Raw genomic sequence first — 15,572 nt, 5'->3', positions numbered from 1 at the left:
ATGTAAATATATACATATCTTTCCTCAGATTGTCCTAGCCAAGCAGTCTCTGCGAGTGAAGCGGAAGGTGACCAGACGTACAGTGAAGGAAAGACTGACAGACACCAAGAGGATCCTAAAGAGGCTACAACTCCTGACGAAAGAAGTGAGTCAAAGCGAGGGCTTTGCAGGGGTGGGATTGGGTCTTTCAATCGAATTCAAACAAATGTATTTATGAAGCCCTTTTTACATCAGCAGATGCCACAAAGGGGACAGCCAGGAGTAATTAGGCCAGATAGTCCTGAGGCATGGTCCTAATGCTCAGGTCCTCTGGGAGGGGAGAGAAAGAGAGAGAAATGGGAGAATTAAGAGCATACTTAAGTTCACACAGGACACCAGATAAGACAGTACAATTTCACCAAATAGAATAGACTGACCCTAGCCCACCGGCACATAGACTATTGCAGCATAGATACTGGAGGCTGAGACACAGGGGGGGTCTGTGGACACTGAGTTTGACAATACCCCCCGGATAGGGCCATCCAGGCAGGATATAACCCCACCCACTTTGCCAAAGCGCAGCCTCCACACCACTAAAAGGATATCAACAGACCACCAACTTACTACCCTGAGACAAGGCTGAGTATAGCCCACAAAATTCTCGTGGGCCCGAGGGGGCACAAAACCGGACAGGAAGATCACGTCAGTGACTCAACCCACTTGCCATTCACCTTCGCACCCCTGGACCAGACTACACTCAATCATAGGACTTACTGAAGAGATGAGTCTTCGGTAAAGACTTAAAGGTCGAGACCGAGTCTGCGTATTTCACCTGGATAGGTAGAGCATTCCATAAAAAATGTAGCTCTACAGGAGACAGCCCTGCCTCCAGCTGTTTGCTTAGAAATTCTAGGGACAATATGGAGGCATGTGTCTTATGATCATAGGTTACGTGTAGGTATATATGGTAGCACCAAATCGAAGAGAGACACTACATGACCAAAGGTATGTGGACACCTGCTCGTCAAACATCTCATTCCAAAATCATGTGTATTAATAAAGAGTTGGTGCCCCCTTTGCTGCTATAATTGTCTCCACTCTTCTGGGATGGCTTTCCACTAGATGTTGGAACATTGCTGCGGGGACTTGCTTCCATTCAGCCACAAGAATGTTAGTGAGGTCGGGCACTTGATGTTGGGCGATTAGACCTGGCTCGCAGTCGGTGTACCAATTCATCCCAAAGGTGTTCGATGGAGTTGAGGTCAGGCCTCTGTGCAGGCCAGTCAAGTTCTTCCACACAGATTTCAACAAACAATTTCTGTATGGACCTTGCTTTGTGCACAGTGGCATTGTCATGCTGAAACAGGGAAGGGCCTTCCCCAAACTGTTGCCACAAAGTTGGAAGCACAGACTCGTCTAGAATGTCATTGTATGCTGTAGTGATTTCCCTTCAATGGAACTAAGGGGCCTAGCCCAAACCATGAAAAACAGCCCCAGACCATTATTCCTCCTCCACCAAACGTTATAGTTGGCTCTATAAATTTAGGCAGGTATCGTTCTCCTGGCATCCGCCAAACCCAGATTCGTCAGTCGGACTGCCAGATGGTGAAGCGTGATTCATCACTTCAGAGAACGTGTTTCCCCTGTTCCAGAGTCCAATGGCGGCGGGCTTTACATCACTCCACATAATTTTGTATTTACACTACCGGTCAAAAGTTTTAGAACTCATACTCATTCAAGGGTTTTTCTTTATTTTGACTATTTTCTACATTGTAGAATTATAGTGAAGACATCAAAACTATGAAATAACACATATGGAATCATGTAGTAACCAAAAAAGTGTGAAACAAATCAAAATATATTTTATATTTGAGATTCTTCAAATAGCCACCTTTTGCCTTGATGACATCATTGCACACTCTTGGCATTCTCTCAACCAGCTTCATGAGGTAGTCACCTGGAATGCATTTCAATTAACTTCTTATGGCTGCGGGATCAATATGGGGATCGATAACAGGATCGATATGACAACAGCCAGTGAAAGTGCAGGGCACCCAATTCAAACAACAGAAATCTTATAATTCAAATTCCTCAAACATACACGTATCTTATACAATTTTAAAGGTAATCTTGTTGTTAATCCCACCACAGTGTCCGATTTCAAAAAGGCTTTACAGCGAAAGCACCACAAACGATTATGTTAGGTCACCGTCAAATCACAGAAAAACACAGCCATTCTTCCAGCCAAAGACAGGAGTCACAAAAAACAGAAATAGAGATAAAATGAATCACTAACCTTTGATGATCTTCAACAGATGACACTCATAGGACTTCATGTTACACAATACATGTATGTTTTGTTCGGTAACGTTCATATTTATATCAACAAATCTCTTTTTATACATTGGCGCGTTATGTTCAGTAGTTCCAAAAACATCCGGTGATTTTGCAGAGAGCCACATCAATTTCCAGAAATACTCATAATAAACATTGATCAAAGATACACGTGTTATACATGGAATTTAAGATCCACTTCTCCTTAATGCAACCGCTGTGTCAGATTTTTTTTAAAAGCTTTACGGAAAAAGCAAACCATGCAATAATCTGAGGTCGGCGCTCAGAGCCCAATCAAGACAAAAGATTTCCGCCATATTGTGCAGTCAACAGAAGTCAGAAATAACATTATAAACATTCACTTACCTTTGATGATCTTCATCAGAAAGCACTCCCAGGAATCCCAGTTCCACAATAAATGTTTGTTTTGTTCGATAATGTCCATCATTTATGTCCAAATAGCTACTTTTGTTAGCGCGTTTTGTAAACAAATCCAAAGTCACGAAGCGCGTTCATTAGGAGCAGACGAAATGTCAAAAAGTTCCGTTACAGTCCGTAGAAACATGTCAAACGATGTATGGAATCCATCTTTAGGATGTTTTTAACATAAATCTTCAATAATGTTCCAACCAGAGAATTCCTTAATCTTCAGAAAAGCAAATGGCACAGAGCTCGCTCTCACATGAACGAGCGTCACGAGCTCAAAGCATTCTGCCAGACCTCTGACTCATTCCCCTCTCATTCGGCCCAATCCACTTTGCAGTAGAAGCATCAGACAAGGTTCTATAGACTGTTGACATCTAGTGGAAGCCTTAGGAAGTGCAACATGACCCATATCCCACTGTATCTTCAATAGGGAATGAGTTGAAAAATGACCAACCTCAGATTTCCCACTTCCTGGTTGAATTTTTTCTCAGGTTTTTGCCTGCCATATGAGTTCTGTTATACTCACAGACATCATTCAAACAATTTTAGAAACGTCAGAGTGTTTTCTATCCAAATATACTATTAATATGCATATATTAGCAACTGGGACTTAGTAGCAGGCCGTTTACTCTGGGCACCTCTGTGCACCTTTCATCCAAGCTACTCAATACTGCCCCTGCAGCCATAAGAAGTTAACATATGTTTATACTCTGACGTCCTTGGGTAGGTGGAGGGAGTCTGGAAGGCCGTCTTGGAATCTTTGGCTTGTCCAATAATTTATAGCGCAACTTTTGATATTCCTTGGTTGGGGGTCAGAGCAGATTATTTGTTACGATTTCAAAATTAATAAAATGGTGGTCCAGGGTTATGAGGAAAAACATTTAGATCCACAATATTTATTCCATGGGACAACACTAGATCCAGGGTTTGAATGTGGCAATGCGTAGATTTGGAGACAGTGGGTTTTGTCCGATGATGATGGCTCCAATAGCTTTTTGGAGTGGGTCTGTGGACTTTTTCATGTGAATATTGAAGTCATCAAAATTATCTGCCATGACTACAAAGTCCGAAAGGAATTCAGGGAACTCAGTGAGGAATGCTGTATATGGCCTAGTAGGCTGCATATATTCCATGACTAGAAGCTCAAAAGACAAAAACGCAGTCATTTTTTTTTCTCGTAAATTGACATTTGCTGTCATAAATGTTAGCACCACCTCTGCCTTTGCGGGATGAGCGGGGGATACGGTCACTAGTGTATTTGTATTTGTATTTACTATTGATCCCCATTAGCTGCTGCCAAAGCAGACCTTCCTGAGGTCCAGCAAAATTAAAAACTAGAGCCTGTAGGACCTACCTTGTTGATAGTGTTGTTAAGAAGGCAGAGCATCGCTTTATTATTGACAGACTTCTCCCCATTTTAGCTACTACTGCATCAATATGTTTTGACCATGACAGTTTACAATCTAGTGTTACTCCAGGCAGTTTAGTCATCTCAACTTGCTCAATTTCCACATGATTTATTACACAATTTAGTTGAGGTTTAGGGTTTAGTGAGTGTTTTGTTCCAAATGTTGATTTGGAACAAAAGGGTTTAGGGTTTAGTGAGTGTTTTGTTCCAATGCTTTTAGTTATAGAAATATTTAGGGCTAACTTATTCCTTGCCACCCACTCTGAAACTAACTGCAGCTCTTTGTTGAGTGCTGCAGACATTTCAGTCGCTGTAGTAGCTGACGTGTATAGTGCTGAGTCATCATCATACATAGAAACTCTGGCTTTACTCAAAGTTAGTGGCATGTCGTTAGTAAAAATTGAAAAAAGCAAGGAGCCTAAACAGCTACCCTGGGGAATTCCTGATTCTAACTTGATTATATTTGATAAGCTTCCATTAAAGAACACCCTCTGTGTTCTGTTAAACAAGTAACTTGTTATCCACATTCCAGCGGTGGGTGTAAAGCCATAACACAAGTTTTTCCAGCAGCAGACTATGATCAATAATGTCAAAAGCGGCAATGAAGTCTAACAAGACAGCTCCCGCAATGATTTTATCATCAATTTCTCTCAGCCAATCATCAGTCATTTGTGTAAGTGCTGTGCTTGATGAATGTCCTTCCCTACAAGCATGCTGATATTCTGTTGTCAATTTGTTTACTGTGAAATAGCATTGTATCTGGTTGAACACAATTTTTTCCAGAAGTTTACTAAGGGTTGGTAACAGGCTGATTGGTCGGCTTTTTGAGCCAGTAAAGGGGGCTTTACTATTCTTGGGTAGCGGAATGACTTTAGCTTCTCTCCAGGCCTGAGGGCACATGTTCTCTAGTTGGCATAAATTGAAGCTGTGGCAAATATGAGTGGCAATATCGTCTGCTATTATCCTCAGCAATATTCTATCTAGATTGTCAGACCCCGGTGGCTTGTCAATGTTGATAGACACCATTCATTTTCTCACCTCTTCCACACTGACTTTACGGAATTCAGAAGTACAATTCTTGTCTTTCATAATTTGGTCCGATATACTTGGATGTGTAGTGTCAGCATTTGTTGCTGGCATGTCATCCCTACGTTTGCTTATCTTGCCAATGACAAAGTCATGAGTTTGTAATAGCATGTAGGCTTTGTGATGAATGAGCCATCTGATTTAATGAATGAAGCAGCCGAGTTGGCCTTTTTTCCTAAAATTTCATTTAAGGTTCCCTAAAGCTTTTTACTATCATTCTTTATATAATTTATCTTTGTTTCATATTGTAGTTTATTTTTATTTAGTTTAGTCACATGATTTCTTAATTTGCAGTATGGTTGCCAATCAGTTAGGCTGCCAGACCTAATTGCCATACCTTTTGCCTCGTCTCTCTCAACCATACCATTTTTCAAGTCCTCATCAATCCAAGGGGATTTAACCGTTTTACAGTCATTTTCTTAATGGGTGTGTGCTTATTAGTAACTGGAATAAGTAGTTTCATAAATGTGTCAAGTGCAGCGTCTGGTTGCTCCTCATTACACACAACAACATACGAATCACTACAAAACTTATTGTATGACCTCTTATACACTATATTAGGCCCAGCCTTTGGAACTTTGGTTTTCCTATATATGGCTACTATATTGTGATCACTACATTCTATGGGTCTGGATACTGCTTTTAAGCAAATATCTGTAACATTAGTAGAGATGTGATCAAAACATGTTGATTTCATTCCTGTGCTGTTTGTAAATACCCTGGTAGGGTGACTGACAACCTAATCCAGGTTGCAGGCACTGGTTAGAGTTTAAAGTTTTTTCCTGAGTGGGCAGCTTGATGATAGCCAGTCTATTTAAAGCACCCATAAAATATACTTCTCTGTTGATATCACATACATTATCAAGTATTTCACACATATTATCCAGATACTGACTGTTAGCACTTGGTGGTCTATAGCAGCTTCCCACAAGAATGGGCTTTTGGTGAGGCAGATTAACCTGTAGCCATATTACTTCAACAGTATTTAACATTAGATCGTCTGTAATCTTTACAGGATGTGGTTCTGAATATAGAACGCAACGCCGCCTCCGTTGACATATCTGTCTTTTCGGTAGATGTCTTAACCATGTATTGCTACCACTGTATCGTCAAAGGTATTATCTACTGTAAGTAAGTTTCAGAGATAGTCAGAATATGAATGTCATCAGTTACAAGCAAGTTATTGACTTCATGGACCTTGTTTTATAGGCTACATATGTTAAAAACCTCTTTGGGCTAGACGTGGCGCTAGCGACCCACCTCGACAACATCTGGTGAAATTGCAAAGCGTAAAATTCAAATTTCAGAAATAGTCATATTTAACATTCATCAAAATACAAGTGTCATACATCAGAAAAAAAGGGTAACTTCTTGTTAATCCAGCCGCTGTGTCATATTTCAAAAAGGCTTTACGGCGAAAGCACACCATACGATTATCTGAGGACAGCACTCAGCAAACAAAAGCATTTAAAACATTTTCCAACCAGGCAGGTGCGCCACGAAAGTCAGAAATAGCGATCAAACTTAAGACGGAGACTCGTTATTGTCTTTACCGGAGATAATCAACAAAGTACGCGCTCTCATCCATGCGCGTGAAAACACTACAGCCAAAATGGGAGCCACTTAGAAAAACTACAAATTCTAGCAAATTTTTCCAAAAACAAGCCTGAAACTCTTTCTAAAGACTGTTGACCTCTAGTGGAAGCCCTAGGAATTGCAATCTGGGAGGTTTTCCCTTCATATTAAAAATGACAGCCATTGGAATCAGTGGTGGGCTGAATTATTATTGTTTTTTCCTGGATGGTTTTTGCCTGCCATATCAGTTCTGTTATACTCACAGACATTATTTTAACAGTTTTAGAAACTTTAGAGTGTTTTCTATCCTATTATATGCATATCCTAGCTCCTGGGCCTGAGTAACATGCAGTTTACTTTGGGCACGCTTGTCATTCAGACGTCAAAATACTGCCCCCTAACCCAAAGGGCTATTTTTAGCACTTTACTGGGTTGCTTGATTGTTTTTATTGCTTTACTGAGAAGCTTATCAGAAGTAGACCTACTCATGGTATTTACATTGGAGCCGATAGTGCAGGGTGAGCTGCATCAAGTGGTCTTCCTACTATTGCACACCGCCTCAGTGCTAACAGTGTATCTCTGGTTTATAGACTCATGATTACTGCTTACAATAGCTGTAGGATAAACAGATGTATTCGGTGCAATTAGGGGTACATAAATTAAATTACTTACATGGTGTTTGCAATTGCCCCTAAGATCATGTACATTTGATGCAGCATTATGACGACTCATTGTCACAGTGGTAGGGATTAACTGAGCTGGTCTTGGATCATTTACCAGTCATTGTTTCAACGCAGCCTTGAAATGCGTGGACAGAGTACAGGAGCCAAGATGATTTGGATGGACTCCATCATTCCTGGAGAGAATCGTCTGTTTCCAGAAGGTGTCAAATTTATCAGCAAAAGTGACTCCAGCAGAGCAACAGTAGTCTTTTAGTCAGGTGTGTAATGTCAGCAGTCTACTGAATCTTTCACACCCGCGGCCCAACGATGGTACTGGACCATTTGCATTAAAATAAAAAATAAAAAAATACTTTTGGAGACTATTAATTCTAAAATCAGTTCTTTAAATCAAATGAAATCAACGTTTATTTGTCATGTGCGCCGAATACAACCTTACAGTGAACTGCTTACTTACAGGCTCTAACCAATAGTGCAAAAAAAGGTATTAGGTGAACAATAGGTAAGTAAAGAAATAAAACAACAGTAAAAAGACAGGCTATATACAGTAGCGAGGCTATAAAAGTAGTGAGGCTTCATACAGACACTGGTTAGTCAGGCTGATTGAGGTAGTATGTGGTTAAAGTGACTATGCATAATAATGAACAGAGAGTAGCAGAAGCATAAAAGAGGGGGTGGTGGGTGGCGGGACACAATGCAGATAGCCCGGTTAGCCAATGTGCGGGAGCACTGGTTGGTCGGCCCAATTGAGGTAGTATGTACATGAATGTATAGTTAAAGTGACTATGCATGTGTGATAAACAGAGAGTAGCAGCAGCGTAAAAAGAGGGGTTGGGGGGGGCACACAATGCAAATAGTCCGGATAGCCATTTGATTACCTGTTCAGGAATCTTATGGCATGGGGGTAAAAAATGTTGAGAAGCGTTTTTGTCCTAGACTTGGCACTCCGGTACCGCTTGCCATGCGGTATTAGAGAGAACAGTCTTTGAAGGGGTGGCTTGGATCTTTGACAATTTTTAGGGCCTTCCTCTGACACCGCCTGGTGTAGAGGTCCTGGATGGCAGGCAGCTTAGCCCCAGTGATGTACTGGGCCGTACGCACTACCCTCTGTAGTGTATTGCGGTCAGCAATTGCTGTACCAGGCAGTGATGCAACCAGTCAGGATGCTCTCGATGTTGCAGCTGTAGAACCTTTTGAGGATCTCAGGACCCATTACAAATCTTTTTAGTATCCTGAGGGGGAATAGGCTTTGTCGTGCCCTCTTCACGACTGTCTTGGTGTGTTTGGACCATGACAGTGTGTTGGTGATGTGGACACCAAGGAACTTGATGCTCTCAACCTGCTCCACTACAGCCCCGTCGATGAGAATGGGGGCGTGCTTGGTCCTCCTTTTCCTGTAGTCCACAATCATCTCCTTTGTCTTGGTTATGTTGAGGGATAGGTTGTTATTCTGGCACCACCCGGCAAGGTCTCTGACCTCCTCCCTATAGGTTGTCTCATCGTTGTCGGTGATCAGACACTGTTGTGTCGTCTGCAAACTTAATGATGGTGTTGGAGTCGTGCCTGGCCGTGCAGTCGTGGGTGAACAGGGAGTACAGGAGGGGACTGAGCACGCACCCCTGGGGAGCTCCAGTGTTGAGGATCAGCGTGGCAGATGTGTTGCTACCTACCCTCACCAGCTGGGAGCGGCCCGTCAGGAAGTCCAGGATCCAGTTGCAGAGGGAGGTGTTTAGTCCCAGGATCCTTAGCTTAGTGATGAACTTTGAGGGTACTATGGTGTTGGTTGCTGAGCTATAGTCAATGAATAGCATTCTCAGATAAGCTTTTGTTCAGGTGGGAAAGGGCAGTGTGGAGTGCAATAGAGATTGCATCACCTGTTGATCTGTTTGGGCGGTATGCAAATTGGATGGGTCTAATAGTGTTGATGTGAGCCATTACCAACCTTTCAAATCACTTCATGGCTACGGACGTAAGTGCTACAGGTCTGTAGTCATTTAGGCAGGTTGCCTTTGTGTTCTTGGGCACAGGGACTATGGTCGTCTGCTTGAAACATGTTGGTATTACAGACTCAATCAGGGACAAAATCAATTTTCAACTGTTTTGAACTAGCCCTCCTGATGTCGTTTGACCCCACATGAACTATGACAGTGTCAGCTTCCATCATCTGTGATAGAACAGTCGGAAGCATCCTTGTTATGTCCTGTACTCATGCTCCTGGGTAGCACCGGGTTTTTGCCTTGGGGACCGAGATGTTTCTCATCATTGAATGGGCCGATCTCTCAGGCAGCCTCACGGTCTGGTGAGGCTGGGAGCTCCGAGGATCTGAACCCGCGGTAGAAGCCAACGGAGAGGGAGACAGAACTGAGGACGAAGACGCAGGTACCTCCGGATCCGATCTTGATTGGGAAGCCACCAAGGACGAAGGCGCCGGAACCTCTGGATCCAGCGCGGCAAAGCTGTTTCTGGTCTGTGTCAACATCTCCATGGAGAGCCCTGTTGCCAGAGGACGCCTTCTTCGACTTCCATGGCGTGTGACATACCTCCATGGCTGGTTGGTTGGGTCGAGATCAGCTCTGTTCTCCAGGGAAGGAGGAGACCCCTTCGGGATGGAACTCTGCCTAGCACTGGCCAGTCAGCTGTGGAGAGCCGTCACGGCTGCAAAACTTCCACCAGACCAGAGCGGCGTCCGGCTACTTGGGTGGAAGAAAAATAAAAAGTAGGTGGGCGTGGGTTCCCCAGTAGCTTATGTAGGTTTTCTACTTGCTTGCTAAGATTAGCTACTTTGCTCCTGTCGTCCTCCAAGCAGTTGCTACATTGAAAGTCAACGCGGTCCACATTGTCCCGGAACAAAGCAAAGTAAACACAGCTCCTGCAACAATGGAAACGTTCAATAGCGGCTTCCATTTGAGACCGCCGAGCCAGTTAGGCTAGCTGGGCTTTCGCATCTCTCCCCTTATATGGAATCTGACAGGATCCCGGGACAGATAGCAGCGCTCACAGCAATTTAGCCCAACAGAGCCACAGGATTGAAAATATAATACAAGTATATAAAAACACTGTCAGCTTTTAAACCGAGGTCTTTAGTTCAGGTTTCAGCGTAAGACAGGTTTCAGTTTCGGCGTTTGACAACGTTGAACAACAACAAACATACGAGGCGCTCTGACGACGTGCTCATGTTATTTATAATGAGGAGAGACCTCATTTAACTTCTTGCAACTACAGGGGGTGCTGTTTCGAATTAGCATTTTTGTCATCTCCAAATTAAACTGCCTAGTACTCAATTCTTGCTCGTACAATATGCATATTATTAATTCTATTGGATAGAAAACACTTTCTAGTTTCATAAAACGTTGGAATTATGTCTGTGGGTGACCCAGAACTCTTTCTACAGCGAAATCCATGACAGATAGTGAAAGGTCTGGTTTCAGATCAGTTTTTAAGGTCTGTGTATATCCTATTGAACGACACGAACTGCACCCGCCTTCCCCTGGATGTCAGTAACCAATGAGAAGTGGAATGGGCTTTCTACGTAGCTCTCAGAGGTTATAAAAGACCAAGGAGTGAGGGTAGCCCCCCTTTCGACGCTGGCCATTACGCAGGAAGGGACCTCCGGATGCCATTTTCAAAGGCTCGGTTATCAACGTTAAATGTATCCGTCTGTAATTTAATTCGAGTTCAGTCAGGCCAATCACGTCAAGGTTACGATCGGTGATCAGTTCATTGACTGTGACTGCCTTGGAAGTGAGGGACCTAACATTAAGTAGTCCTATTTTGAGATGTGAGATATAGTTAGAGCCTTGTCTATGTTGATAGATAAAATGAGAGCACCCCTCTAGCTTGGATGGAGTCCGTCACTCTTCAGCAGGCCAGGCTTGGTCCTGTTTGTGTGGGAGTCCCAGAAAGAGGGACAGTTATCTACTAATTCTGTCTTTTGGGAGGGGCAGAAAACAGTTTTCAACCAGTGATTTGGTTGTGCAAGTCTGCTGTAGTGCTCATCACTTCCCCAACTGGGAGGGGCCAGAGACAATTACTTGATGTCAACACATCTTTTTAGCTAAGTTACACACTAATGTTATGTTGCGCTTGGTGACCTCTGACTGTTTCATCCTAACATCGTTGGTGCCGATGTGGATAACAATATCCCTATACAATCTACACCTGACAGTTTTAGCCTTAGCCAGCAACATCTTCAGATTAGCCTTTATTTTGGTAGTCCTGCCCCCTGGTAAACAATGAATTTTTTAAAAAGCATAATATTGCGGGTAATGGAGTTGCCAATGACTAGGGTTTTCAATGTCAGAACTAATGGTGGGAGGCTTCGGTGGCTCAGGACCCCGTAATGGGTGGAGAAGGCTAGGGCTCTGAAACCGACTCCTTGCTTATTGGGGGAAATCGGCCTTTGCCTAACGGTTGCGTCTGAAGCCGAGCTTGCAACTCGGCTATCCTCACCGTAAGGCGATAGTTCTCCTGTATATTAAGAGTACAGCAACTGCAATGAGACGGCATCATGTCACTTAGCTTTTTTTCGGCCTGAGGACGTCCTGCAGATCTATGTTCAGATAAAGCGCCCAGGGTGAAAAAGTTTAATTAAAAAAGTTGTGTGAGGACAAAACTAAGACGTTGGTAACCTTGTTAAATAAAGAGTTTGATAAAAAAAAGCCACTCAAAAAGTTGGGCAGGTCAGGTAGCTAAGTAGCTGCAAACAGTACAGCAGTAAGGAGACAATGAGGAATTGCTCACGTGATCAACAGCTCTTACTGACTTTTAGATGTTAACTATTTCTATGTGGGACTTTTTTTTTCTCACTCTATTTCTATTTTTGTCTTCCTGCCTGTCTGCCTCTATCTCTTCCACTCTCTATCTGCAGCCTCAGAGCATCCTGCCAGATGTGTTTGTGTGGATGATGAGTGTAGGGAAACGGGTGGCCTTTGCCAGGATCCCCTCTCACTCCATCCTCTTCTCTTTGGTGGAGGAGGAAAGGGGGAAAGACTGTGGGAAACTCACCACCATGTACTTGAAGGTATCTCCCAACTCTCTATATGGTGTTCTATACTAACTGTATTAATGTACAATATGTATCACTGTTTAATTTAATTCATACAAGTATCATATTACATTTGAACGTTATTCTATGGAATTTCGAGAACTTTGTATTCCTGTGTGGAACAATCAACAAACTCCAAATCAAAGTTCTCTTGTGTCTTTAGGCTCCAGGTTGCCCAGTGGGGGAGATCTTTGCTAAGTTGGAGGTGTATCTATGGCTTGGTATCACCAAATACTCCAAGAACTGTGTTAGCAGCCTGCCAGCTGAGTTCAAGCCTGTGTACGAGGAGGCTATGGGCATCGTCCCTCTCCCTATGAACATGGCCCCCATCAAACTCTCCTGCGAGGGTAAGAGTTCCACCTTTACCCCTCGGATGCAATACACACACTCAAACTCACTCACACACATATGCAGCCTGACACATGTAGTGGACATGAGTTGAGCTCATGGTCTCGTGATGAGGTAGCCCGCCTTGCGACTTCAAAATCAGTGTCACCCTCGGCCCAAGGGGGAATTCCCTCTTGGACTAATGGTCAAGATATTGTTATTCACCCACACACACCATTACATTGGCATGCACGGATGGGCACACATACAGATGTTGGATCTTAATTAGACCAGTTTCTTTGCACAAGTAAAATAATCAGTTTCTCCGTCTTTTCTGTATTTCTAGACAGCCGCTATTTCCAGTTGCGTGCCCATATCTACCAGGCGCGTGGCATCGTGGCAGCAGATGACAATGGACTGTCTGACCCCTTCACCAAGGTGGTGTTCTCCACACAATGCCAGGTCTCACGGGTGAGTGAGTCACAAACTGGAGGCACTTGTTAACCCACCGCTAGAGTACCACCTGAGTTTCAATGGGAGGAATGGAGCTTCTATACTTCTGGGATAGAAGATAATATACAGTGGAAAATTAAACAACTATAGGATGGCCAGACAGAATACAGGACGAATTGAACAGTTTACCATCATATAAATGATCTATCATGGTCTACTGTAAAGGGGATATTCAGGTGAACAAAATATATTGTCAATCATAAATCAACCTGGTTTAATACAAGTTGCAACAGGGAGACACCTCTAGCACGGAAGCAGAGAAAATGTATGACTCGCCTTCTCTCAGCAGGCCTTTATATTTTAATCTCACAGTACCAATGTTCTGTAAACATCAGCCCGAGAGGCTGACACAATCAACACAAAAGACACTGACGACTTTGCCAGCTGCTACAGAATCAGAGTGTTCAGAATCACACAAGGTCATCAATACAATCACATATCGGTGTCCTTGTACAGCCAGTCTGGCGTCCGTCGCTATCAACAGCTATTAGTTTAGTACATAACATATCGCATCGAGTCTAGTGAACATCAACCCCGAGAGTCACAAATAGAACTCTGGAAATCATGTGTATTACAGAAAGGGAAAACAAAATATGCTTCGCATCGTGTTAATCATTCTTAACCGAATATGAACTTTTACTCATCTTAAATATTCCCCATTACATCTACTATCTACTATCATGATCTACTATCATAGATTATCATGGAAAAGCAACAGTTTGTGCACTAACAAAATCCCAATTCAACCTTCGAAATCACCTGTCACGCGTGCAATGGAACAATCTGGAACAATGCAGTTTACAATTGGCTTTTGGACTATGTGTTTGAAGTCTGGCAGTACCCATAATAATACAGTAATGATGTCTTTAGTAATGAAATGCAAACATGCACAAATAAGTACCCATGTATGTACAGTAGGTCTATATGACTTCCTTTGTTGTTTTTTTGTGATTGTATTTTAGGTGATGGAGGAGACTCTCTCCCCGACCTGGTGTGAGCTGCTCCTGTTTGACCAGATCCTCATGGAGGGTAGTAAGGACCAATTAAGAGACGACCCCCCAATAATCATCATTAATGTCTATGATTACGACAAAATGGTAAACTCTGTTAATGCTATGAATCCAGTATTGCTGTTTTTGTAAACTTGAGTGTTGTTGTGAATTATTTATCCTACTGCCTGGGTTGAGTGCTAAATGTCTGACCTCTTTTGTATACGTGAGGTGGTAGAGAAATAAGTGGAGCCGATCCTATGCCAACACATATTTAAACCAGAGCACGGGGAGCTTTGCCTAACCATACAATGCAGGTTCTTAGATCTGGTGGGAGGGAAGAAGCAGAGACTGGAATGACGTTCTGATATTTATTATATATAAATATTTATCTTCATAAAATGTATAGAAAGTATTTCAATGATTGGCAAAGGAAAAATAATTATATGAAACAATGAAAATACAATACTATTAAGTCCTTGTTGACGCTGCCACTGTAATTTAGGCTGTAGTCCAGATTAGCAGTAGTGCACTCAAGGAATGGGCCGTGGCAAGAGTTAAGAGTTCTAGGGGAGACGCGTCTATACCACCCGCAACATCTGCATAAAGAACTGCAACACAGACAAAACTGGTGAGAGTATGATGCCTGAATAACTGAATAACTCCTATCAGTCTATGTTCAATTGTCAGGAACAAAAGCAATACATTATGCCCAAGGACTAAGGCAAACCAAAAGAGTTAAGGCGTCTGCATACTAGGTTGGATTGCTCCTAGCAGAACTCGGCTAGGCGAAGTGAACGTCTATGCCTCGCATACTCCCTTAAATGACATTTGCTTAAAAAACGATTTTAAAAATGCAATAGTACTGTTGGTCCCTCTTGAGACACTGTAGCCAGTATACTGTACACCTCCAAAAAAGTCAGAATGAATCTAATATAGCTCATGAAATCTGTAATACATTTGGACATTTTTGCCAAGGAGGTCTTAGTCGCGCAAAAGTACATCAAATTTATTTATATAGCCCTTCTTACATCAGCTGATGCCACAAAGTGCTGTACAGAAACCCAGCCTAAAACCCCAAACCGCAAGTAATGCAGGTGTAGAAGCACGGTGGCTAGGAAAAACTCCCTAGAAAGGCCAAAACCTAGCAAGAAACCTAGAGAGGAACCAGGCTATGAGGTCTGGCCAGTCCTCTTATGGCTGTGCCGGGT

At 42.8% G+C, this 15,572-nt stretch overlaps 1 protein-coding gene across 1 annotated transcript in view; it reads left to right on the top strand.

The window, feature by feature from the left end:
- The window catches only part of fer1l4 (fer-1 like family member 4), a 110,302-nt gene that overhangs the window by 34,939 nt on the left and 59,791 nt on the right, over positions 1–15,572 (top strand). Inside the window, exons 22-26 of the mRNA XM_071334690.1 lie at positions 29–145; positions 12,356–12,508; positions 12,696–12,879; positions 13,206–13,330; positions 14,335–14,469. Of these exons, the coding sequence (XP_071190791.1) occupies positions 29–145; positions 12,356–12,508; positions 12,696–12,879; positions 13,206–13,330; positions 14,335–14,469 (714 nt within the window). The remainder of the gene's footprint in view (positions 1–28; positions 146–12,355; positions 12,509–12,695; positions 12,880–13,205; positions 13,331–14,334; positions 14,470–15,572) is intronic.

This window comes from Salvelinus alpinus, chromosome 12, assembly GCF_045679555.1.
Source record: "Salvelinus alpinus chromosome 12, SLU_Salpinus.1, whole genome shotgun sequence".
Classification (NCBI taxonomy): Eukaryota; Metazoa; Chordata; class Actinopteri; order Salmoniformes; family Salmonidae; genus Salvelinus; species Salvelinus alpinus.
The sequence above is the reverse complement of the archived record's forward strand: the minus strand, read 5'-3'. Positions and strand labels throughout refer to the sequence as shown.